The following is a 25,115-nucleotide window of genomic DNA, read 5'->3' as shown; positions in this document are numbered from 1 at the left end:
GTGAGGAGACACGTAGCTCCGTGCCCGGCATGTGGCAGACCTTCAATAAAGGGATGTTCCCCCTGCCCCAAGCTGACTAGAAGCTTCTGAGGGTGGAGATCCTGTCTTTTCTTGTATCCAATGATCTCTTCATCACTACTCGGCACAGAAACCAAACCAAGTCCTTGTTTCACAGGGAACCCTCAGCTTTCCTCTATCAGTGGATTCCATCTGTCTGTCCCACGAGAAGTCACAGGAGAAAGCCCAAAGTGCCCAGAGGTTCCATTTGGGGTTTGGTCGATTATCTGGAATCAGAATGGTCATCGTCAGGTTTTCGAATGGGCAAGCCTCCTGTCGTGTTTCATTTGGCGGGTGAAGGTATCCAAAAGTCAGGAAAATCTTGAGAGTTACAGCTTACAAAAACATCCTAAAATACTGCCTGTGAGCAGAGCCGGAATACCAAACTTCCTTTGGAGTCGAACTTGATCCCAGTGATATGTCACTGAACTCGAAGCCCTGGTAGAAATGGATTTGAATGAACTGGAAAAGCAGGGACTCTCTTACCGATACAGAGCGGAGGAGGGTAGTTCCAGCGCCGCACGGTCCCGGGCATGCAGGAGATGTGGGCGTGGCCCTGGAGGAATCAAGAAGAGGGTGGGCTAGCTGCCCCCACGGGCACAATTGCAGGTACAACCTGGAGCAGGGGGCTTGTTCTGGGGCCTTGGGTCAAGGAACGAGACACATGGATCCACTGTGGAATGGGGAGTGAGGCAGAGGAAGAGAGATCTGGGGAAGGAGGCTTATTAGCGGCTATTGCTAAAGAATTCTCATTACTAAAGGTTCCTTGTGAGACTCCTTTAATTACTAGAGTCCCTCACTGCCTTCAAAGGAAAATTAAATTTTCCTGAAGTCTAATCAAACAGAAACTTTGCAGGAACACATTCAAGGCTAGCTTGTGCCAGATGGCTAAAGTCAGCACTTTGTCTTTTGCATGAACAGCCCCAGGAGGGGATAACGGTGCCTGAGGGATCTGGGGGGCTTCTCTCTGTTCTTTGGTGACTGCAGCTCTGCTGGGGGAAGGCCGGCTGACCCCAGCTCAGGGGACACCTTTTCCGGCCCTGGGGGTCAACGGGAGGTACCTGGAGGGCATATCCCGGTTCACACTGGAAAGAGACCACATCATTCACCAAGTAGCGCTCTCCAGTCTTCAGCCCGTTACTGGGCACAGCAGGTTCTGGACAACTGCTCAGGCCCACCGCTAGACCAGACAGAGACAGACAACAGGAGAATGGACAAGCCCATCAGGTGGATGTAAGAGCAGGCTGAGGGCATGGCTGGCAGCAGGGAGGAGAAGCTGCCTCCACTCTGTGTCTTCTCTGCTTTCCCTCCTCCCAGCCTCTAGGCCAGGGTTTCCTAAGCCTTTCACCTCCCAGCACATGAGAAAATCAGAATGTTTATACGGCACAGAGGCTCAACAGACCAAAGTCTCCTGGGGCAGGTGGGTATCATCTGGGGACTCTGGCCATCCACAGGTCCTCAGGCTCAAAACTATACCCCAAGAAGTTCCATCATGCTCTTCCCAAGTAACTTTTGTCCTTCATGTGCTTTTAAGAAGTGAATGTGGTGCTTGGAAATGAAAGCTGTTTGGGCCTAAATCCACAAATCCCAGCATCTGGGCCAAAAGACTCCAAGGACAATATTAAAACAATCATCAAACTGAATTGAAAGTACTTCATCTCAACCGTCATCTTGTCTCTTTTTGCCCCACTCTTCCCTGCAGTCCAAGTAGAAGGCAACTCAGTATTTAGTGAGGTGATCACAGCTCAGTAACCTGAGACCTGCTTGCTGGAATGGCAGTGGTAGACAGAAGGAGGAGGAGGGGCAGAGAGAAAGAGAAAGCAAGAGCAAAAGAGTGTGGTGGGAGGAGAACGGAATGGGGAGAGAGGTGAGGACAGAGAGAGGAAGACAGAAGGACACAGAGAAAAGTCCATTCTAACTTCTTTACATTGCATAGCTTGATTTTATTTAAGCCATGCTTACAACAAAGGAAGACTTAAAAAAAAATCATATGCAATTTATTACTTCTGAAAGCATACGGTTTCATTTCCATTTCAATTAAATAAATATTAAATATGAGTCACAGCAGTAGACAAGACTTTTCAGTACCCTTCAAAACCATTTGCCTCTACAATAGCAGTGAATTCTCCCCTTCTGTACCCTCTTTGTAGATTATCTACAAAACAAACACAACTACAGGGTACTGGCTCCTAGGAATTGCAGTCTCCAAATACTAATGGAGACCTCTGTTTTCCCCTAGTTCTTTCCACTGTGAGAGGACAGTGCATGGTGAACACCAGCTACTGAGAAAACTACCCATTCTTTTGAACAACAGCAACAGCAAAAAAAAATTCAGAAAGGTGAATTTTTCCTGGGAATGAGGCAGTACAATGGCAAAGAGATTTAGGGAAGTTCTATCTTTGGAACATGTAAGAAAAGAGAAGATTCTAGGGAACATTTAAGAACTCAAATTTAAATATTGGATAAGGAAACAAAACTGGAGAGAACAGAGACGAGAGGGTGAAAGGAAAAGTATGAATTATTCAAGAGCCCAGGATACTTCACCCTGCTGGGTGAGTGAGGCCCGAGAGGTCTGTGGGAGGAAGGTCTTGGAGGTCCCTGTCCTATCCTCCACCCTGCAGGGTCTTGGCCTCCAGCTGCCCCAGGGCTTTCTGACCAGCTGCACATTTCAGCTCTTCCAGGCGATGAACATCCTGGGATCCAGCTAATCCTCTCCCAACTACCTGGACAAAGCTCGTTCATTTTGAGACCAGCTGGGCAATGCTGACCCTATCAGGCCTCCAGCAGTAAGTGGGGCTTCCATCTGCCCATCCTGTCCAAGATGGTCCAGCCAACCACACCTTCCCCCATTTCTTACTTCTCATTCCAAATCTAACTCAGGTACCCCTTCTGTAAAGTCTCACGTGGCCAGGGTTAGCTCCCCTCTTCTGTACACCCTTAGCATATCAGGTTGAACTACAATTACTGTTTCCATGTCCATCTCTCCCCCTAGACTTTGTGCTTTGTGCCTTATTCATCTTTGTTCCGTGGGCACTTAGCACAGGGCGTGCCACATTGCAGGTGTCCAGTGTTTCTTCATGACATTCACTTCTCCACCAGCCTCCGGGAGAAGTGACCGTTCTATCCTTTGAACCACCGCTGTACCTCCTGGTGACACCCCTGTGAGCACCTGGAATGCTGTCATGTCCTGCTCTGTCCACGTGTCTGCCTCTCTCCCATGGACTCAGAGGGGACTCACCCATCTTGCTCTTACCCGATCCCAGCATCGCACCTGGCACATTGTAAATACCCTATAAGTAACTGCTGAATGAATGCGTGGCAAACGCTGCTGCCAACGTATTTTCTCCTGTACCCAGTGGGGATGGGGATGGGCAGGCCGTCTCAGGATGAAAGCAGCTACCCCAGCAACCTCTGTCTTTGTCGCCCCACAAGGCACATCTGCAGCCCTTTTCCTTTTCTTTTTTTAAAAATTAAAAAAAAATTTAATACAATTTTTAAAGGTTACTTTCCACTTACAATAATTATAAAATATTGGCTATATTCCCCGTGTTGTACGATACATCCTTGAGCCTATCTTATGCCCAATAGTTTGTACCTCCCCCTCCCCCTGCAACCTTTTTTCTTTAAGAGTTTTTAGTTGTGACCACTTAGGGATGCTGGAAGCCAGGATGTAAGGTTTTGAGGGTGGGAGAGGAGTGAAGTTTGCAATGAGGAGAAGAACTTCAAGGACAGTTACATCATTGACCAGGGGTTGGAGAAGCCAGATTTTAGGACTGGAGGAGGAGAGCACCTCCATCATCTCACACCCCAAATAATTTACTGGGCCCCAGCCGGTGACCAGGCCCCCCTCCCACTCCTGTGTGGACACAGAGGAAGCACACAGGTTTTTGAGGAACGGACCCTTAGGTGAGAACCCTGGCTCCACCACTTCCTGGCTGTGTGTCTTGAGGAGGTTTCAGACCTTCTCTGAGCTTGAGTATCCTCATGTAGTTCGGCATAAGGCTTCAGTGGGGTGGAGAATATATAGCCCCAGGATAACCCCCGCTCCTCATGGGAACTTGGGCCCTGTCAGTTCCCACCCTGAACCCTGCAAGCAGCTGGATTCTCACTTTTGTACTCCAAGTGGAAGCCGGCTGCAGACACGCTGATGTCTGAGTAGAAATGCAGGTAGAGCTGGTTGGAGGTGCTGTTCAGCAGGGCAGGCACGGTCGTACCTGGCAAGGAAATGGGGACCAATCAGACTTAGCCTCTCCTCACCCCTGGGCGCCTGCCCATTTCGCCAGCTGTTGCTACCTGCTGACGTTCTGCTCCCAAGGCCCCCAGATGTCCCCAGTTATCAAACTCACTGAATGACACATTAGCTTGCCTTAGTGTGCTGGGTCTCCAACGGCTGAGGGAGGAGAGACTCCAAACAACTTCCTGCAAAATAGCAGTGGCAGAGCCACATGCCAGCAGCAGGGTGACTTCCCTCAGGTGGCCTATGAGTTTGGTCCCCTTCCAGGAGTCTCCAAAGTGACTCTGACGTGGATAATTCTCTAGGCCATTCAGGCAGTGTAGACAGTTTATCTGGGGCACATGACTCCTCTTAGGTCTTGGCAGCATGAAGTTCTGGGGTCTACAAGACCCAGATAATTGCCCTGACCTTTGGGCAAAATCATACACCACCCTTAGAAGTCCACTGCTGGAATGGAAAGCGGTGTGGCCACTCTCCTGACAGTCTCTCAAAAAAGTTAAATATAGAATCACACATGACCCAGGAATTCCACTCCTAGGTGTATAGGCAAGAGACTTGAAAACATGTTCCCATGGAAACTTGTACGTGCATGTCCATAGCAACATTATTCATAATTAGCCAACAAGTTGGAAACAACCAAATGTCCATCAACTGATGAATGGATGAATGAAATGTGGTCTGTCCGCACGCTGAAGTGCTGATGTGTGCTGTACATGGTGACCCTTGAAAACGTTACACTGAGTGAAAGAAGCCAGACCCAGAAGGCCATATATTGTAGGACTCCATTTATATGAAATGTCCGGAACGAGCAAATCCATAGAGATGGAAAGTAGCTTAGTGGTTGCCAGGGGGTGTGGGTGGGCGGGACAACGGGGAGTGTGTACAGGTGGGTACCTGGTTTCTTTTTTGGGGGTGATGAAAACGATCTGGGATTGGATAGCGGTGATGGTTGTAGAACCTTGTGAATACACTAAAAACCACTAAATTGTACACTTTAAAATGGTAAATTTTATGGCATGTGAATTACATTTCAATAATAATAATAAAAGTCCACGACTGCCCTCGGAGTCCAGGTCCCTAGAGGCCCCGCCTCACCTGAGAAACTCCCCAGCATGGCTGCAGTGTTGTCCGCACCGTCAAACACTTCCAGGGAGTCCCAGTTCTGCTCGGTGACAAAACTGACGACTTGAATCTGGAAAGGCAGGGGGATTGAATCGTTGGTTAGGCAGCCCTCCCTCTTTTCCTCCCTTCCCATCTACGTGAAGGGAGGAGCACCTAGTCTGGACCCGACACTGTGCTAGGAGCTCTGAGAAAAGTAAGATGCAGTCCCTGTTCCCAGGCAGCGCATTGTCCAGTGGCGGAGAGAGGTGTGAGATGATTGCACGGCAGCGGGGTACTCGGTCAGGCAGAGAACGGGGAAAGGAAAGCCCAGGCTACTTCGGTCCAGCTGGCCTCCTCCTCACTTCTCCAACACTCCTGGGGTTTCCTCACTTTCCTGTCTCGACCGCACCAGACATCCCACAGCTGTGAGCCAATAACCCGAGCTTGGCTGGACCTGTCCACCTTGAGTCCCTGCGGCTCCGCTCTGTTGGCCTTGTCCGCCCCGGCCCCTCTTCCCGGCCGCTGCAGCTGTCCTGGGCCTCCTCCAGCTGGCTGTCACCCCCGGGCACCAGCACGGTCCCGATTCCACTGCAGCCTCAGGCCGCAGGTGCGACACCCCAGGTGTGCGCCGGGTGCCGGTCCCTGCTTCATCTGTGCTGGCCGGTTTGCTCCCTCCCCTCACCTGCAATGCCTCCTCTTCCATCCCCCCGCACTCTGAAGAACAGAACCCTTCAAGCCGTTTGAGAAACACCTCCTACGATTCCTCCCCAGCCTTCACACTCCAGCTCCGGGCCCACCTCCTTCTTCTGGCTTCCCTGATGGCCGAGCCAGCACCCACCCCTCGGCCTTCCTGAGCCGGGAGCTCTTCTGTTTTTCTGTTTGGGGGCCTCCCCCGCACACCTGGCCTGAGGGGCAGGGACAGGCTGCTGTGTCTGCCCCCGGCACCCCCTTGGCCCTTACCTGGATGCCAGCGCCTTCGGGGACCATGATCTTCCACACGCAGTTGAGGCTGTTGAGGTACGGCTCGGGGAAGCCGGGGGACAGTATGGTGCCCCTGCGCTCCGTGAGGTTGCCGCCACAGGGCACTGGGAAGGAGGCCGCTCTGGTCTCTGTGGGTCCCCAGGGGAGCCTCCCTGGCAGACCCCTCCCAGGCCCCCCCCACCCGCCCCCCGCCCCCCGCCCCCCGCCCTGGTCTCGCTGTGACTCCGCCCCCGGCTGGCTCCCCGACCTGGGCCCCAGCCCCGCCCCTGGCCCCAGCCCCGCCCCCTCCAGTGGCTCCTCCCCATACGACCCTCCTGAGGGACCTGGATCCCGCTCCCCCGCCCCCATGTCTCTTCCCCAGCAGCCCCCGCCGCTCCTCCTCCCTGTCTTCACGCCGACCCACAGGACGAGGGCTTGGCTGGAAGGGGTCCCCCCTGAAGTCACTCTGGCCGGCGGGGCTGCTGTGCGTCTTGCTGGGTGTTGGCCGGCCACCCTCGCCCCCAAGTCCCGGTTGTCCAGGACTCACCCACACACGTTGGTGCTGAGACATTCCACTGGGCCAGGGCCCCGGGAACAGGGAGGCACTCGATTTCTGGGGAGCCCTGCAGGGCGTAGCCGGAGTTGCATTCGAAGCGGACGGCGGCGCCCACCGAGAAGTCACTGCCCAGCCTCCTGCCGTAGCGGGGTTCCGGCACGGAGCTGCACTGCGTGGCGCTGGTCCGGGGCACCGCTGTAGGGGACGAGGCCGCTGAGGGGCAGGCCGCAGCCCTCTAGGGACTGGCCCGGCGATGCGCACACCGGGGGGCTGGAGCTGGGGGGGACCCTGAGAGGCTCTGGGCGCTTTCCCTCAGAGCAAGGGTAGGGGGCTTTCTAGGATGAGGCCCATCTTACTGAAACATAGCTGGACACACAATGTTGTAGCACAGCTTCTGGAAACCACGGGAGGCACTGTGAGCCCCCTGGGCCCAGACTTTAGGCCCAGGTGTGCTCTCCGCCTCCCCAGTGAAGCCCCTTGCCCAGTAGGGTCCCATGTCCCCTAACAGGGAGAATGGCCCTTCCTTCTCCCCTGACCCTGCCTTTGCCCTCTTCACCCCATGTGCCTGAAGACCCTGCCCAGGGCTCTGCTCTCATGACCTGAATCTCCCTTCCTCCTACCTACAGGGGCTAATAGGACCTTTGAACCCAGGCCCCAGGGAGGGTGTCCCAGGGGCAGGATTATCCTTGCACAGGGCAATACATCTCATCCTGGGCAGTGGAATGAACAGGACCATTCTTGGAACCTGAGCCCTAGAAGAGTGGACGTTCTCCTGGACAGAGAGAGGCTGGGGCCTCCAGGTGGAGGCCAGGGTGCTCCAGGACGTGGCCTTTCCGGGCTCGTAAGGAAGGGGACAGACACTGATGACCTGCTTCATGCCAGCTACTCTGTGAACTCTTTTAATGCCATCGCTGAGGTAATATGATCACCCTCCTTTTACAGGTGAACAAACCGCGGCTCCAAGAGGAGGGGTAGCTGGCGCCCAGGTAGAACGTGACAGAGCTGGGATCCAAATCCGTGTCCAGCTCACTCCAAAGCCTGTGTTCTCCCCGCACCTTTACTGGCTCTTGCAGACAAAACCAAGCTCCACGGGAGAGGGTCTGGGTAAGAGGCCTGGGCTGGTCTTCCCAATGCCATCAGGACTGTGCCAGACAATGGGCGGTGGGGGTGTGTGTGCAAATTAGCTTCCCTTCTATGATTTCTTCCCTTATCCAGCATGGAGTTTGGTCCAAGAATTGTCTGTTGGGTACATGAATGTATAAAATTCAGCTGAATTTCAGGGAACTGCCCCACAAACCAGTAACTGCCCCAAAACACCCTAAGAATGAGGCTCAGACTAGGGGGTCAAAGGTCCCTGTTCTCTCTGAAGAACTGAGACTGCCTTCACACCTCTCACGTCCACGTCCTGCATACCTTGATAGACAAAGTGGAAGCCTCTGGCTGGAACTTGGCCTTTGGCACTGAACTTAATGAGGACTTGATTGGAGGTGGCCAAGGGCAGCGATTCTCCTGCAGAGATAAGGGGCAAGGAGGAGAGGAAGACTGTGAGTCCCGCAGTCGGGCCTGGCAGGTAAAATCCTGGCCAGGATGGAGGGGCTGCTCACACCCCACACAGCAGCCCCTTCCACCTCCCAGCTCTTCCTAAAGTGAAACCTCACATTTTTACTTCAAGTTACAGTTTAAAGTTTACAGAAAGCTTTCACATCCGTGGTCTTAACGTTGATCCATGTCAATGTGAGGTTGGCATTCAGTACCTGCAGTTTATAGATCAAGAAAGATAGGTTCAGATCAACTGACCTGCCTGGAAAGGAGAAAGCTTCTAAAGATGTGTTGACCCACATGGATGGGGGAGAATGGCCATTACCAAACTGACTGGTGGTTTACTTGGAAAACTGATATCAATCTGATAAAAACAAACAAACAAAAAAGGCACCAAGTTCTGGGAAGGAGGGTGACATAATCACTGGAGAGTAACTGGCTTTTCCCAGATGCCCTGTGAAATGATTGACAACCAGAGTGATCGTATAATTTATTGTTCATACTAGGACACTTCCGAGAGTCAAAGGGCATGCTATCAATAATTATGCTGGGACAACCAAGTGAAAGCTGGGACTATCCCAGGCAAAGCAGGGTGTACTGTCAACCAACCAATAACACAATAAAGTGGGGAAAGTCCGCACAGGCACAGGAAGCTAAGGAAGCCCAACAGCTTCTTTATCAGAAGATAAAGATATATCTTCTGCTTGACGTGGTGCAGATGGACCTGCAGCCGTGAGGTGGACTCCTGCTCACCTTCGCCTTCCTGTGGAAGCTGAGGGAGAATGTGGGGTGATGGGCAGTGGCATGGCCACTCTGCATACTGCCCCTCCATAGCCTTAGGGACCCCTGGGAATGTCTGCCGACCCCACCGTCAGAAGGGAAGCAGGTGTTACAGAAAGCCAGGCTACATCTCCACTTCAGGGAGGCTTGGAGTTGGAACGACCCAAGGAGCCATTGGGAGGCACATCCGGGGTCCACCAGTGCTTCCAGAAAGCCCATGTGGTGCTACTGGTCATGGGGATTAGAGAGCCTTTTTCACAACACACTTAGATGTACATAGATCCCAGGTGGCTGAGCCTAGGAATCACTGCCCAGCTAAATTCTGGCTGCCAAAGCAAAAAGAAACTCACGAAGAAAAGCTTTTCGTGATTTTCACCACCATCTCTAGTTCCTCCTCTCAATAAATGCGAGCAGAACAAACTCAACTTTTCCATTTTCCCATCATCTGGCCGGATATATGTGGAGTAGGACCCCCCGTAATGTCTCACAGGACCCATTTCAACTTCCAGTGCTGGACATATGCAGCTCTCCCTCTCCAGGTATAAACACACAGTAAAAATCACTGGACATCAGAAAAGATTCCAAAGTTTGAAGGGAGGAGACCTCTCAGAAGTCAAAGCAAGTATCTTTATGTGAACTACAACAAAGAACAGGTAAAAATCTCAGAAGATTTCTAATAGCGGTTGTCACAAGATTAAATTTAGCATTGCGTCTCTGAAATTAGAGGAGGAAGATGTGTCAAAGAACAGATCTGAGATCAATAAAAGCTACAAAGAGATGAGAAACTCTGGCACTTGGAGCTGGATTCTGCAGAAATTGAACAGCAAAGTGGAGATTAAATTAGGGAAATTCTTCCAGACTCCACAGAAAAAGGATAAAGAGATTAAACTAATGAGAGAAATGACAAGTGATGTGGAAGACAGGCAGAAAAAAAATCCAATATGCACATATCAAGAATTCTAGAGAGAGAAGACAAGAGAAAATTGAACGAGAAAAAATAATTTAAGAAGGAAGACAACTTTCTAAGCTTGAGGTTTTTGAATGAGATTGTTCACAAAGTACCAGATCTAATTAATGAAAAGAGATTTCCACCACAACACATCCTAGTGGGCTTTTCAATTTTAAAAATAAAGAAAAAAATGTGAAAGGTTTTTAAAAGAGAAAAGCATGGGTTGCCTACAAGGACAAAGAATCAGGTTGAATTTCAACTCATCTATAATATTAGCTATTGGAATAAAGTAACCACTGCAGCTTTGAAATGTTTGTGACCCCTAATTTGATTTATAATCAGGTTGTCATTTATATGATACATCAAAGGAAAGGCATTCTCACACATGCAAGGTGACAGAAAGTACTGCAGTGAGGAGCCCTACTTTTAAAAACTGAACAAAAGTAGGGAAATTAAAAACTATCAGGGATAAAGACAACTAGGAAAATATAGTTAAACCCAATTAATTATTGTTAAAGAGGTAACAAAACTAAATGCAAATGGAAAAACTTGTTCTTGGGGAAGAAGTCCATAATTATAAAATAATTACTAATAACATTGATAAAGTCCAAATGTATCAGCAAAGCTTGGAAATTAGAGATGGGTCAGGTATGAATGGAAACGTGAAGAAGCAAAAGCAAAACAAAACAAACAAAACCCCAGAACAAACAAAACAAGGTGACATATAGCAGGCCACATGTTTCACTTATAAGTAAACTTCCTCTTAAAAGAAAAAGACTCTCAAAGAAAATGAGAAAAGATAAACCAGGCAAACACAGATAAAAAATTGTTAGAAACACAGGAAGACAACAAAATATCACAATTGTGCTGGCAGATACTTTCACACAACATTCTCATTGATATATAAATAGGAAAACAAAATGAAGACTGTTGAGTAGTGGTCTTCAAACTTTTCTTTTTCTCCCCCAGCCCAGCCTCAGGGACAGGGACACAGTTCACTCCCATCAGCACCAAAGTCTCATCATCAGTGTTTCTCTATATGAGGAATAAGAGATGATCTGAGGATATTGATATTAATGTATATAGGTCCTATACTTCTATCTATCTATCTATCCATCTATCTATCCATCCATCCACCTATCAGTCATCTATCTCTATCCCTGTTTCTTTCTGTTTCTATTGGTCATTTACATTTCTACCTATCCCTATACCTATATCCATATTTATATCTACAGGTTCTAAGTGTATACCTATCTCTCTACCTGTACCTATGCTTATACTTTTTTTAAAAAAATTTTTATTTATTTATGGTTGTGTTGGGTCTTCGTTTCTGTGCGAGGGCTTTCTCTAGTTGCGGCAAGTGAGGGCCATTCTTCATCGCGGTGTGCGGGCCTCTCAGTAATTGTGGCTCACGGGCCTAGTTGGTCCGGGGCATGTGGGATCTTCCCAGACCAGGGCTCAAACCCGTGTCCCCTGCATTGGCAGGCAGATTCTCAACCACTGTGCCACCAGGGAAGCCCCTATACTTCTATATCTATGGATATACTTATATCTATCTATCTATCAAGAGATTTTGAAAAAGCATCTTACCCTCCAAAATCCTGATTTACACCCTTGGATGAGTGTGTGTGTGGGGGGTGTTCCATTTCATTGAGAACCACTGATATAATGGGTTTGAATAATAAAAATGGGTAAGCCTTATCTAATGGCTATTACAAAGCTTATTGAATCCTAACAGTAAATCTAGGAGGTAGAAGTTTTACTTTTTGCACTTTGCACATGAGGAAACTGAAGCTCAGAGTGGCCAAAGATTGTGACTGCAAGAGCCTATCATGCAAGTTGGAGAGCTGAGATTAGAGACCAGGCAGTGTGGCCACAGGGCCTGAGCTTGCCCCTTCTCTCTACGTGGACTCTCTACGCAACAGAGAACACACATTCTTGTCAGATAATTAAGGAATTAAAAAGAATGTCCTTGGCTACTGAGAGGACCTCATTGAATCCCCAAAGTAGAAATGGTACAGGCCGCATTCTCTACCTGGCAATAAAAATAGAAATTAACACAAATGTTTAAATGTAACGGGAACAAAATCCAGGTTCTTGGGGAAAAAGAAGAGACATCCTTAAACGACTCTTGGGCACAAAGAGTAAATCATGATCATGGATTATTTAGAAAGTAATGATGATGAAAATAGTACATATCAAAATTTATGGCATGAAGCCAAAACTATGCTTAGAGGTGAATATATATATACTGTAAATATGCTTCTTTATTACACAGAGAAAATAAAACTCTCAATTCAAAAAGTTACAACAAGAAGAATAAAATAATCTGAAGAAAAAAAGGGGAGATGTTATGAAACAAAAGCAGGGTTCAATTAATTAGAAAACAATAAAGTCTACAGAAGAATTGATAAGTTGAAGCAATATAAAACAGAACGAAGCCAACAAAACGAAACAAACTAAACAATATAAAACCTCTGGTTCAGCTGAGAAAAAAGGGCAACTATGAATATACCATTCAGTCTGTGGAGCTTGTTATTATTTTCTAATTAATTAACCTCTGCTTTTGTTTCATGACATCGCTCCTCCTATTTTTCTTCAGATTATTTTGTTTTTCTTGTGTATAACCACTAATACAAAAGAGACTAAACATCATCATAGGATATTATGTAAGCGATGGTGTTACATTTAAAATAATCACAAAATAGATTTTTTTACTAACATATAAAATATTAACATTGATGTTAAGTTAATATACCTGACTAGACCAATAACCATGGAAGAAAATAAAAGAAAAACTACTGAAAAGAGATAAAATAATGAGACAGATTTATTTTCAGACGATACCGTTTCTTGCCTAGAGGACCCAGGAGAATCATTTGGCAGTGTTAGCATTATTATGGAGGGCTCAATGACTTTACAAGATGAATATACCCCAAATATCAGTCTTCTAATATACTAGCAAAGACCACTTAGAAAATATAATGGTGGGGCAGGCAGGTGATGCCAGGGGCAGACTCATTTACAGTAGCAGCAACAAAAATTCCACAAAATATCTAGAAATAAAATTAACAGAAAATGGATACTGCCTAAATGAAAATTATAGCACCTTTCTAAAGGTTTTTTTTGTTTGTTTCTTTCAAAAGATAATAGAGAGACATACCATATTCCTAATGGGAAATAGAGTTACTATCATAAACATGTGAGTTCTCCCCCAATTAATCTATAAGTTTAATGGAATTCCAATGAAAATTCCAATGCAATTTTTTTAACTTGATATAATATTTCTAAAAGTTATTTGGAAGCAAAATTAAGCAAGAATAATCAATAAAAAATTCAGAATCAAGAATGACAATGGGGACTTACAGTACCATATGTTTAAAATTATTACAGTGTTAAACATTATTATAATGTTACACTAACTACAGCTTTTTGATACTGATACAAGAATAAACAGACACTTAGAGGAAATATATAAGAAGTCTAGAAACATACCTTTAACTTTATAAAAATTTAATATATGTGGATCTGGCATTTTGAAAATTCCATTAGAACAACTGATTAACTAAATTAGCAAGATGTTGGTTAGGTGTTACCTAGTTCAAATAATAAATCAAAATAAATTCCAAAGGTATTAAAAGAAAAAATGAAACTAAAAAAGAAGTAAAGGAAAACCCAGAGGAATATTTATTTAGTCAGCAGAAAAGTAGAGGAGAAAACTATAACAGAAAACATTGATAGATTTAATATCATGGGAAATTTAGATTTTCTGACATTAAAACATACCCTGAAGAAAATTAAATGGCAAATGACGAACTATAGGGGAAGGTTTTCATAGCATATACTATAGATAAGAGGTTTTTATGGCATGTAATATATATAGCTTCTAATAATATGGAGCTCTACTAAATACATACAAAAATAAATGCTAATAGAAAATCAACACTAATTTACAAGTAAATTCACAAATAAAAAATTCATGGGCCAATAATTACATTATACAAGGTTAACCTAAGTAGTAATAAAAAAAAGGCAAATTAAAAAATGAGATACCATTTTCACTTTTCAAACTGACGATGCTTTTGTTTTCTTAATTACCTAGTTTTTGTGAGAATAAAACATGCCCTCTTTTTTTAAAAAAAAAAATCTTTATTGGAGTATAATTGCTTTACAATATTGTGTTAGTTTCTGCTGTACAACAAAGTGAATCAGCTATATGTATACATATACCCCCATATCCCCTCCCTCTTGAGCCTCCCTCCCACCCTCCCTATCCCACCCCTCTAGGTGTTCACAAAGCATCGAGCTGATCTCCCTGTGCTATACAGCAGCTTCCCACTACACATCCATTTTACATTTGGTGGTGTATATATGTCCATGCCACTCTCTTACTTCGACCCAGCTTCCCCTTCCCCCACTGTGTCCTCAAGTCTGTTCTCTGTGTCTGTGTCTTTATTCCTGCCCTGCCACTAGGTTCATCAGTACCGTTTTTTTAGATTCCATATATGTGCGTTAGCATAAGGTACTTGTTTTTCTCTTTCTGACTTACTTCACTTTGTATGACAGACTCTAGGTCCATCCACCTCATTACAAGTAACTCAGTTTCATTCCTTTTTATGGCCGAGTAATATTCCATTGTATATATGTCCCACATCTTCTTTATCCATTCATCTGTCGATGGACATTTAGGTTGCTTCCAGGTCCTGGCTATTGTAAATAGTGCTGCAATGAACATTGTGGTACATGTATCTTTTTGAAATATGGTTTTCTCAGGGTACATGCCCAGTAGTGGGATTGCTGGGTCATATGGTAGTTTTGTTTCTTTTTTAATTAATTAATTAATTAATTAATTAATTAATTAATGGCTGTGTTGGGTCTTCGCTTCTGTGTGAGGGCATTCTCCAGTTGCAGCAAGCGGGGGTCACTCTTCATCGTGGTGCACGGGCCTCTCACTATCGCGGCCTCTCTTGTTGCAGAGCACAGGCTGCAGACGCGCAGGCTCAGTAATTGTGGCTCACGGGCTTAGTTGCTCCGCGGCATGTGGGATTTTCCCAGACCAGGGCTCGAACCCGTGACCCCTGCATTGGCAGGCAGATTCTCAACCACTGCGCCACCAGGGAAGCCCCATATGGTAGTTTTTTTTTTAGTTTTTTAAGGAACCTCCATACTGTTCTCCATAGTGGCTGTATCAATTTACATTCCCACCAACAGTGCAAGAAGGTTCCCTTTTCTCCACACCCTCTCCAGCATTTATTGTTTGTAGATTGTTTGATGATGGCCATTCTGACCAGTGTGAGGTGATACCTCATTGTGGTTTTGATTTGCATTTCTCTAATGATTAGTGATGTTGAGCATCTTTTCATGTGTTTGCTGGCAATCTGTATGTCTACTTTGGAGAAATGTCTGTTTAGGTCTTCTGCCCATTTTTGGATTGGGTTGTTTGTTCTTTTGTTATTGAGCTGCAAAAACATGCCCACTTATTTGTTGGTAAACAAAGTGGCAAGAACTTTCTGGAGCAATTTTTGACAATCTGTATAAAAAGCCTTGGAGATCATGCTTCCTCTGGCAAGAGCGGTCATGGCAGCAGTCCTTTAGCTCTGATTCAGCAGTTTTCTAAGCTGCTCCAGACGCTCAGGGCTTACCAGTCCATCACAGCTGGACCCGCGCTGAGTCCCCTGACACAACTTGAGCTGCCATATGTGAACTGCCCTATGGAGCGGTCCACATGGCAAAGAACTGAAGGGGGCCTCTCATCCACAGTCCTTAAGGACCTGACGCCTTCAGTCCAATAGCCGTCAAAGAACTGAATCCTGCCTGCAACTATATAGGAGCTTGCAAGCAGATCCTCCCCCAGTGGAGCCTTCAGCAACAGTCAGCTTTACCCACCACCAGAGCCTCCCATCAAGCCTCTTAGATAGCCTCATCCACCAGAGGGCAGACAGCAGAAGCAAGAAAAACTATAATCCTGCAGCCTGTGGAACAAAAACCACATTCACAGAAAGACAGACAAGATGAAAAGGCAGAGGGCTATATACCAGATGAAGGAACAAGATAAAACCCCAGAAAAACAACTAAATGAAGTGGAGATAGGCAACCTTCCAGAAAAAGAATTCAGGATAATGATAGTGAAGATGATCCAGGACCTTGGAATAAGAATGGAGGCAAAGATCGAGAAGATGCAAGAAATGTTTAACAAAGACCTAGAAGAATTAAAGAACAAACAAACAGAGATGAACAATACAATAACTGAAATGAAAACTACACTAGAAGGAATCAATAGCAGAATAACTGAGGCAGAAGAACGGATAAGTGACCTGGAAGACAGAATGGTGGAATTCACTGCTGTGGAACAGACTAAAGAAAAAAGAATGAAAAGAAATGAAGACAGCCTAAGAGACCTCTGGGACAACATTAAACGCAACAACATTCGCATTATAGGGGTCCCAGAAGGAGAAGAGAGAGAGAAAGGACCAGAGAAAATATTTGAAGAGATTATAGTCGAAAACTTCCCTAACATGGGAAAGGAAACAGCCACCCAAGTCCAGGAAGTGCAGCGAGTCCCATACAGGATAAACCCAAGGAGAAACACACCGAGACACATAGTAATCAAATTGGCAAAAATTAAAGACAAAGAAAAATTATTGAAAGCAGCAAGGGAAAAACGACAAATAATATACAAGGGAACTCCCATAAGGTTAACAGCTGATTTCTCAGCAGAAACTCTACAAGCCAGAAGGGAGTGGCATGATATACTTAAAGTGATGAAAGGGAAGACCCTACAACCAAGATTACTCTACCCGGCAAGGATCTCATTCAGATTTGATGGAGAAATCAAAAGCTTTACACACAAGCAAAAGCTAAGAGAATTCAGCACCACCAAACCAGCTCTACAACAAATGCTAAAGGAACTTCTCTAAGTGGAAAACAGAAGAGAAGAAAAGGACCTACAAAAACAAACCCAAAACAATTAAGAAAATGGTCATAGGAACATACATATCGATAATTACCTTAAACCTGAATGGATTAAATGCTCCAACCAAAAGACACAGGCTTGCTGAATGGATACAAAAACAAGACCCATATATATGCTGTCTACAAGAGACCCACTTCAGACCTAGGGACACATACAGACTGAAAGTGAGGGGATGGAAAAAGATATTCCATGCAAATGGAAATCAAAAGAAAGCTGGAGTAGCTATACTCATATCAGATAAAATAAACTTTAAAATAAAGAATGTTACAAGAGACAAGGAAGGACACTACATAATGATCAAGGGATCAATCCAAGAAGAAGATATAACAATTATAAATATATATGCACCCAACATAGGAGCACCTCAATACATAAGGCAACTGCTAACAGCTATAAAAGAGGAAATCGGCAGTAACACAATAATAGTGGGGGACTTTAACACCTCACTTACACCAATGGACAGATCATCCAAAATGAAAATAAATAAGGAAACAGAAGCTTTAAATGACACAATAGACCAGATAGATTTAATTGATATTTATAGGACATTCCATCCAAAAACAGCAGATTACACTTTCTTCTCAAGTGCGCACAGAACGTTCTCCAGGATAGATCACATCTTGGGTCACAAATCAAGCCTCAGTAAATTTCAGAAAAATGAAATCATATCAAGCATCTTTTCTGACCACAACGCTATGAGATTAGAAATGAATTACAGGGAAAAAAACGTAAAAAAGACAAACACATGGAGGCTAAACAATACGTTACTAAATAACCAAGAGATCACTGAAGAAATCAAAGAGGAAATCAAAAAATACCTAGAGACAAATGACAACGAAAACATGAGGATCCAAAACCTATGGGATGCAGCAAAAGCAGTTCTAAGAGGGAAGTTTATAGCTATACAAGCCTACCTCAAGAAACAAGAAAAATCTCAAGTAAACAATCTAACCTTACACCTAAAGGAACTAGAGAAAGAAGAACAAACAAAACCCAAAGTTAGCAGAAGGAAAGAAATCATAAAGATCAGAGCGGAAATAAATGAAATAGAAACAAAGAAAACAATAGCAAAGATCAATAAAACTAAAAGCTGGTTCTTTGAGAAGATAAACAAAATTGATAAGCCATTAGCCAGACTCATCAAGAAAAAGATGGAGAGGACTCAAATCAATAAAATTAGAAATGAAAAAGGAGAAGTTACAACAGACACCACAGAAATACAAAGCATCCTGAGACTACTACAAGCAACTCTATGCCAATAAAATGGACAACCTGGAAGAAATGGACAAATTCTTAGAAAAGTATAACCTTCCAAGACTGAACCAGGAAGAAACAGAAAATATGAACAGACCAATCACAAGTAATGAAATTGAAACTGTGATTAAAAATCTTCCAACAAACGAAAGTCCAGGACCAGATGACTTCACAGGTGAATTCTATCAAACATTTAGATAAGAGCTAACACCCATCCTTCTCAAACTCTTCCAAAAAATTGCAGAGGAAGGAAGACCTCCAAACTCATTCTATGAGGCCACCATCACCCTGATACCAAAACCAGACAAAGATACTACAAAAAAAGAAAATTACAGACCAATATCACTGATGAACATGGATGCAAAAATCCTCAACAAAATACTAGCAAACAGAATCCAACAACACATTAAATGGATCATACATCACGATCAAGTGGGATTTATCCCAGGGATGCAAGGATTCTTCAATATACGCAAATCAATCAATGTGATACACCATATTAACAAATTGAAGAATAAAAACCATATGATCATCTCAGTAGATGCAGAAAAAGCTTTTGACAAAATTCAACACCAATTCATGATAAAAACTCTCCAGAAAGTGGGCATAGAGGGACCCTACCTCAACATAATAAAGGCCATATACGACAAACCCACAGCAAACATCATTCTCAACAGTGAAAAACTGGAAGCATTTCCTCTAAGATCAGGAACAAGACAAGGATGTCCACTCTCACCACTATTATTCAACATAGTTTTGGAAGTCCTAGCCACGGCAATCAGAGAAGAAAAAGAAATAAAAGGAATACAAATTGGAAAAGAAGAAGTAAAACTGTCACTGTTTGCAGATGACATGATACTATACATAGAGAATCCTAAAAATGCCACCAGAAAACTACTAGAGCTAATCAATGAATTTGGTAAAGTTGCAGGATACAAAATTAATGCACAGAAATCTCTTGCATTCCTATACACTAATGATGAAAAATCTGAAAGAGAAATTAAGGAAACACTCCCATTTACCATTGCAACAAAAAGAATAAAATACCTAGGAATAAACCTACCTAGGGAAACAAAAGACCTGTATGCAGAAAACTATAAGACACTGATGAAAGAAATTAAAGATGATACCAACAGATGGAGAGATATACCATGTTCTTGGAATGGAAGAATCAATATTGTGAAAATGACTATACTACCCAAAGCAATGTACAGATTCAATGCAATCCCCATCAAATTACCAATGGCATTTTTTACGGAACTAGAACAAATCATCTTAAAATTTGTATGGAGACACAAAAGACCCCGAATTGCCAAAGCAGTCTTGAGGGAAAAAAACGGAGCTGGAGGAATCAGACTCCCTGACTTCAGACTATACTACAAAGCTACAGTAATCAAGACAATATGGTACTGGCACAAAAACAGAAACATAGATCAGTGGAACAAGATAGAAAGCCCAGAGATAAACCCACGCACCTATGGTCAACTAATCTATGACAAAGGAGGCAAAGATATACAATGGAGAAAAGACAGTCTCTTCAATAAGTGGTGCTGGGAAAACTGGACAGCTACATGTAAAAGAATGAAATTAGAACACTCCCTAACACCATACACAAAAATAAATTCAAAATGGATTCGAGACCTAAATGTAAGACTGGACACTATAAAACTCTTAGAGGAAAACATAGGAAGAACACTCTTTGACATCAATCACAGCAAGATCTTTTTTGATCCACCTCCTAGAGTAATGGAAATAAAAACAAAAATAAACAAATGGGACCTAATGAAACTTCAAAGCTTTTGTACAGCAAAGGAAACCATAAACAAGACGAAAAGACAACCTTCAAAATGGGAGAAAATATTTGCAAACGAATCAACGGACAAAGGATTAATCTCCAAAATATATAAACAGCTCATGCAGCTCAATATTAAAAAAACAAACAACCCAATCCAAAAATGGGCAGAAGACCTAAATAGACATTTCTCCAAAGAAGACATACAGATGGCCAAGAAGCACATGAAAAGATGCTCAACATCACTAATTATTAGAGAAATGCAAATCAAAACTACAACGAGGTATCACCTCACACCAGTTAGAATGGGCATCATCAGAAAATCTACAAACAACAAATGCTGGAGAGGGTGTGGAGAAAAGGGAACCCTCTTGCACTGTTGGTGGGAATGTAAATTGATACAGCCACTATGGAGAACAGTATGGAGGTTCCTTAAGAAACTAAAAATAGATTTACCATATGACCCAGCAATCCCACTACTGGGCATATACCCAGAGAAAACCATAATTCAAAAAGACACATGCACCCCAATGTTCATTGCAGCACTATTTACAATAGCCAGGTCATGGAAGCAACCTAAATGCCCATCGACAGACGAATGGATAAAGAAGATATGGTATATATACACAATGGAATATTACTCAGCTATAAAAAGGAACGAAACTGAGTCATTTGTTGAGATGTGGATGGATCTAGAGACTGTCATACAGAGTGAAGTAAGTCAGAAAGAGAAAAACAAATATCGTATATTAACACATGTATGTGGAACCTAGAAAAATGGTACAGATGAGCCGGTTTGCAGGGCAGAAGTTGAGACACAGATGTAGAGAACAGACATATGGACACCAAGGGGGGAAAACTGTGGTGGGGTGGGGATGGTGGTGTGCTGAATTGGGCGATTGGGATTGACATGTATACACTGATGTGTATAAAATTGATGACTAATAAGAACCTGCAGTATAAACAAACAAACAAACAAAAAAGCCTTAAAGATCACACATTTCCTTTAACTTAGCAATTCTGCTTCTAGTTATTCTAAGGTAATAGAGATGTATACAAAGATATATGTATACTATATTGAATTACTATTCATGAGAGTGAAAAATAAGAAAACAATCTAAATGTTCAATAATAGAGAATTCATTACATAAATTTTAAATAACTCTATGATAGACTTTTATGCAGCATTTAAAAATCCGATTACAGAGGAAAATAAAAAGAGAAATGCTCAGAATGAACATTTTAATAAAAATATGTATATTGTGTGTTCAATAAAAAATGTAAAAGATTAAGTGTAAGTAGATATAAAGACTGGAAGGAAATACACTCCACCTTTTCAGTGGTTCTTTCGGGGTGGTTTTTATTTTAATTCTTTATACAATTAATTTTTCTTGCCGCTAAGTTTTCTACAATGAAAGTGCAACATGTTTATCATTAGAAAAACAGGTTGGGTCTCAATATCCACCGACAGGGGAATGCTGTACCACTTGGGGGGGTGTAGACACAGCTTGGAGTGAGGGTAGCCTCTGAAGCTTCCTTCTATGTGGTGTTATCAGGAGCTGACAGCACCAGCATACGACAAAGGTGTGGTCGTACCTTCCTTTGTACCACCTTCACAAAGGTGTGGTTCCACCTGTGGCCACGCCCTGCTCACAGGGCCTCCTCCTTCCTCCTTCCCCTCGACGCCCCTGCCCACCACCCTCACCGTGCTGGCCCAGCCCTGGGTACCTGTGTGGGAGCCCGAGAGGGAGCTGAGGAGCCGGGAGTGCTGGTCGTGGCCGTCATGCACCTCCACCACGTCATTGAGGGCCGTGTAGAAGAAGGCAAACTGTCCGAACACCACTGTGGAGGAGACACGGTGAAGACAGCTCAGGGGAAAGACCAGGCGGCCGTGCTGGGGGGAAGCCCTGGAGAGCTGGAGGAGCAGGGCGACCTCAGAGGAGGCTGTCGGTTCATGGGGTTAACTGCTTGCTGAGCCCTTCCACTGGCTGATTAGACACCGGGCACAGGGATGCGGGGACCTGGGAAGGGTCGGGACGGCATTCTCCACACAGGTCAAGATGACACTGTGGGCTGCACGAGCAGACAGGCTAACCCTAGTCCTTTCTCAAGTTGCAGTGGCAGCAGCTACTCTAGGAAAAGGAAGAGCTTTCCGTAACTTCCCCCGGGTTCCACGTTGATCTCAGGACCCTGTATTTTCCTTCACTTTTTCTTCAAAGATCCAGCCAGTGAGGGCATCCCCTGGATACAAGATCCCACACATGTAAGAGGAATGAGGGTGCTGAGTAGCAGCCTTCTCCCGAGGAAGGAGCGACTGTCCATGGAAGAGGCAAACATCTCTACCTCGTTTCCCTCTGGCAAATCCAAGGAAAGAGGCAAAATGACATGTATTGGGCACCTACTCTGTGCTGGGTACCATGCTTGTCATGCACGTCATCTTCTTCAACCCTGACTCTTCCAGATACCTGATTTTATAGACAAAGAAACTGAAGCTCAGAGGTTGAGTTCCCCAAGGCCACTCAACTAGCTCATGGGAGGGGCTGAAAACTGGTGGACCATGACCTTGAGGAGCCCCCTTTCAGACAAGACCTGAGGGCCGTGCCATTTGATGGCCATCACAGGGTCTTTCCTCAGCTGTCCCATCTCTGCCAGTCACTGCTGGAGGGGCTGGGGTTACTGACCCTGCGGGGCCATGGGGGGCACAGCTCCATTTCAGACCCTGGTACATTCTGCCTGCACTGGTCTCCCATTTGGCTGGGTGCATCTGAGAGCAAGTACCAGGGTAAGCCCTTCTCTATTTTGGCTTAAGCCTTGAGCATGTAGGAAGTCGGATGTGCATGTATGTGCATGTGTGTGCGTGTGTGTGTGTGTGTGTGTGTTGAGGCTGGGAGGGACTTAGGCCATGGAGTTTACTGCCTGGGGACAGAAAGCATTTGCAACGATGAGTATAGTAGTGAGTGGAGTGAGAGATTTTTAGCTCTCAACTCACGGGCAGAGGAGAAGGAGGGAGAGCCTGTTTTGGTGCCCTGAAAATGGGCACTGAGTGAGGGGTGGTGGCAGGGATATTTCCACACTCTCCCCTACAGAGGTGAACACATGGGCAAGGTTCCTGATTTCACACAGTGTGCATTCTAGTAGTAAGAGACAGTCAAAAGTGAAAAAAAAAAAAACAACACTTAAGCAAATAGATAAACAAGATAATTTCAGATAGTGTTAAATTTTAGAGAGAGTGGGAGAAAAGTGATAAGGCAAGGCAGTCCACTTCAGATAGGGGATCAAAGAAAGATCTATGAGGAGAGGGTGTTAAGGCTGAGGCACAGGCTGGGGACAAGTATTTCCGACCTGAGGCAAAAATCTGCACCTAAATCCCTGGGTTTAGCATCAGTAAAAAAGAGAAGATGCTTGGGACAGATCACGACCCCTCCTAGAATCAGTTCTCCACATACAGGTTTCAGCTCAGTGAAACCGCCCAGCCTTGGGGCTGGCTGCCTGCAAAGGCGTGAGCTCTTTATTACTGGAGGAATTCAAGTACAATGTGCAGCCCAGCTATCAAGGATTCGGTTCTGGGTGGCAGGTGGGATTGGACAACCTTTCAGTACTTTTCTAACTGTGATCCTACAGGTCAAAAGCTCCTGCCACATGAATGTGCTGGGGAGCGTGTGCCCACACACACGAGTGTGCAGGTGCTGGTGTGGGAGTGGTGCCCGATGGCAAGAGCTGTGGGTAAAGATGAGGCTGGGAATTTACAGAGGGCAGAAATCACGTCTCTCTCACCTCTGCAGCTCTGGTTCCCAGCAGAGTGCGAGGTCCCTAGGAGGTGCTTGATAAATGTTTGGCGAATGGTCAGGCCTTGCCCCATGCTCAGTCCATCCTATCTCTTGGGAAAAAGCAGCTAGTTCTCTGCACGCTGCCCCATCTCAGATGGTCAGGATATATAGATGACCTTTACCCCACTAACGCCAACTCTGTTTAGAAACAGTTGTTCCTCTTCCTACAAAGAGGAGATGCAGGGAGAAAGCAGCCCGGCCAGTCACTGATTGCCCAGGTACAACCAGTCCTGTGCCCCTCGGGAACTTCCTGAATCCTCCAGAGCTGCCAGGACTCTTAACCGTCCCACTGCTAACCAGGTGACAAGGCTGGCTTCTTTTTGCCGGGGTCTCTTGGAATCTGGAGGTTTCTCTGCCTTTCCAGGGCACTCACCTGCTCCTCTCTTTTTGTCTTGCTCATCCTACCAATTGCTGCTGGACCAGGCTCCAGCTCACAGACAGAATAGTGGAATGATGGGGCGCCCAGCTCCCTCACCTGTACGTTCAAGTCCAGCTCAGTCCCACTCCTTCCCTTCTTCCTGCCCCTCCGCCACCCTCCCCTGGGTTCCCAATCGGCCTGGGTCTGCAGCACCTCTATTCAGACCCGGGCTGGGCTAGGGAGCCCCCGGTGCACCCTGCCTTCCCTCTGTCCTGGCTGGTTCCTCCCTAACCACACCACCCTTGGTTCCAGCAGGTCTCACTGGTCCCGTCCTCCCTTGTGTATCAGGAGCGTACTCTACAGCCCACTGCAGAGCAATGGCACGCAGCTGTCCTCTGAGGGAGACTGCTCGGCCCATTTGCACAATAGGAGTGGATACAATTTGGAGTGGAATTGCAAGGCGTTGGAAAACATAAACAAATATACAAAAAAAATCCATACCGTAGTCCTTGGGCACGGTGACAAAATACAGGCAGATCTGTCCACTGGTGTAGTTCTGGGGGTAGTTAGGGGACAAGACCACTCCATCTGAACCCACATACTGTCCCCCACAGGGGGCTGAAAAAGAAATCAGGTAGAGGGCCAGGTGACCTCACGGGCCTCTCATCAGCTGTCCACCCTCTGTCTGCTCACTCTCAGCCTGACCTTCTGGCCCAGGTGGGGCTGCTCTGAGGT

General features: G+C 45.2%; 1 protein-coding gene across 2 annotated transcripts in view; it reads right to left on the bottom strand.

Moving 5' to 3' along the window:
* Positions 1-25,115, bottom strand: part of CSMD2 (CUB and Sushi multiple domains 2) — a 652,460-nt gene that overhangs the window by 119,170 nt on the left and 508,175 nt on the right. For both annotated transcript variants that reach the window (XM_082415250.1, XM_082415251.1), the window contains exons 31-39: positions 24,882-24,998; positions 21,924-22,037; positions 8,322-8,417; positions 6,900-7,103; positions 6,353-6,477; positions 5,387-5,483; positions 4,167-4,271; positions 1,119-1,237; positions 544-613 (exon numbers count right to left, since the gene is read on the bottom strand). In XM_082415250.1, the coding sequence (XP_082271376.1) occupies positions 544-613; positions 1,119-1,237; positions 4,167-4,271; positions 5,387-5,483; positions 6,353-6,477; positions 6,900-7,103; positions 8,322-8,417; positions 21,924-22,037; positions 24,882-24,998 (1,047 nt within the window). The remainder of the gene's footprint in view (positions 1-543; positions 614-1,118; positions 1,238-4,166; positions 4,272-5,386; positions 5,484-6,352; positions 6,478-6,899; positions 7,104-8,321; positions 8,418-21,923; positions 22,038-24,881; positions 24,999-25,115) is intronic.

This window comes from Balaenoptera physalus (genome assembly GCF_965194825.1).
Source record: "Balaenoptera physalus genome assembly, chromosome: 1".
Lineage (NCBI taxonomy): Eukaryota > Metazoa > Chordata > Mammalia > Artiodactyla > Balaenopteridae > Balaenoptera > Balaenoptera physalus.
This window is presented reverse-complemented; position numbering and strand designations above follow the sequence as displayed.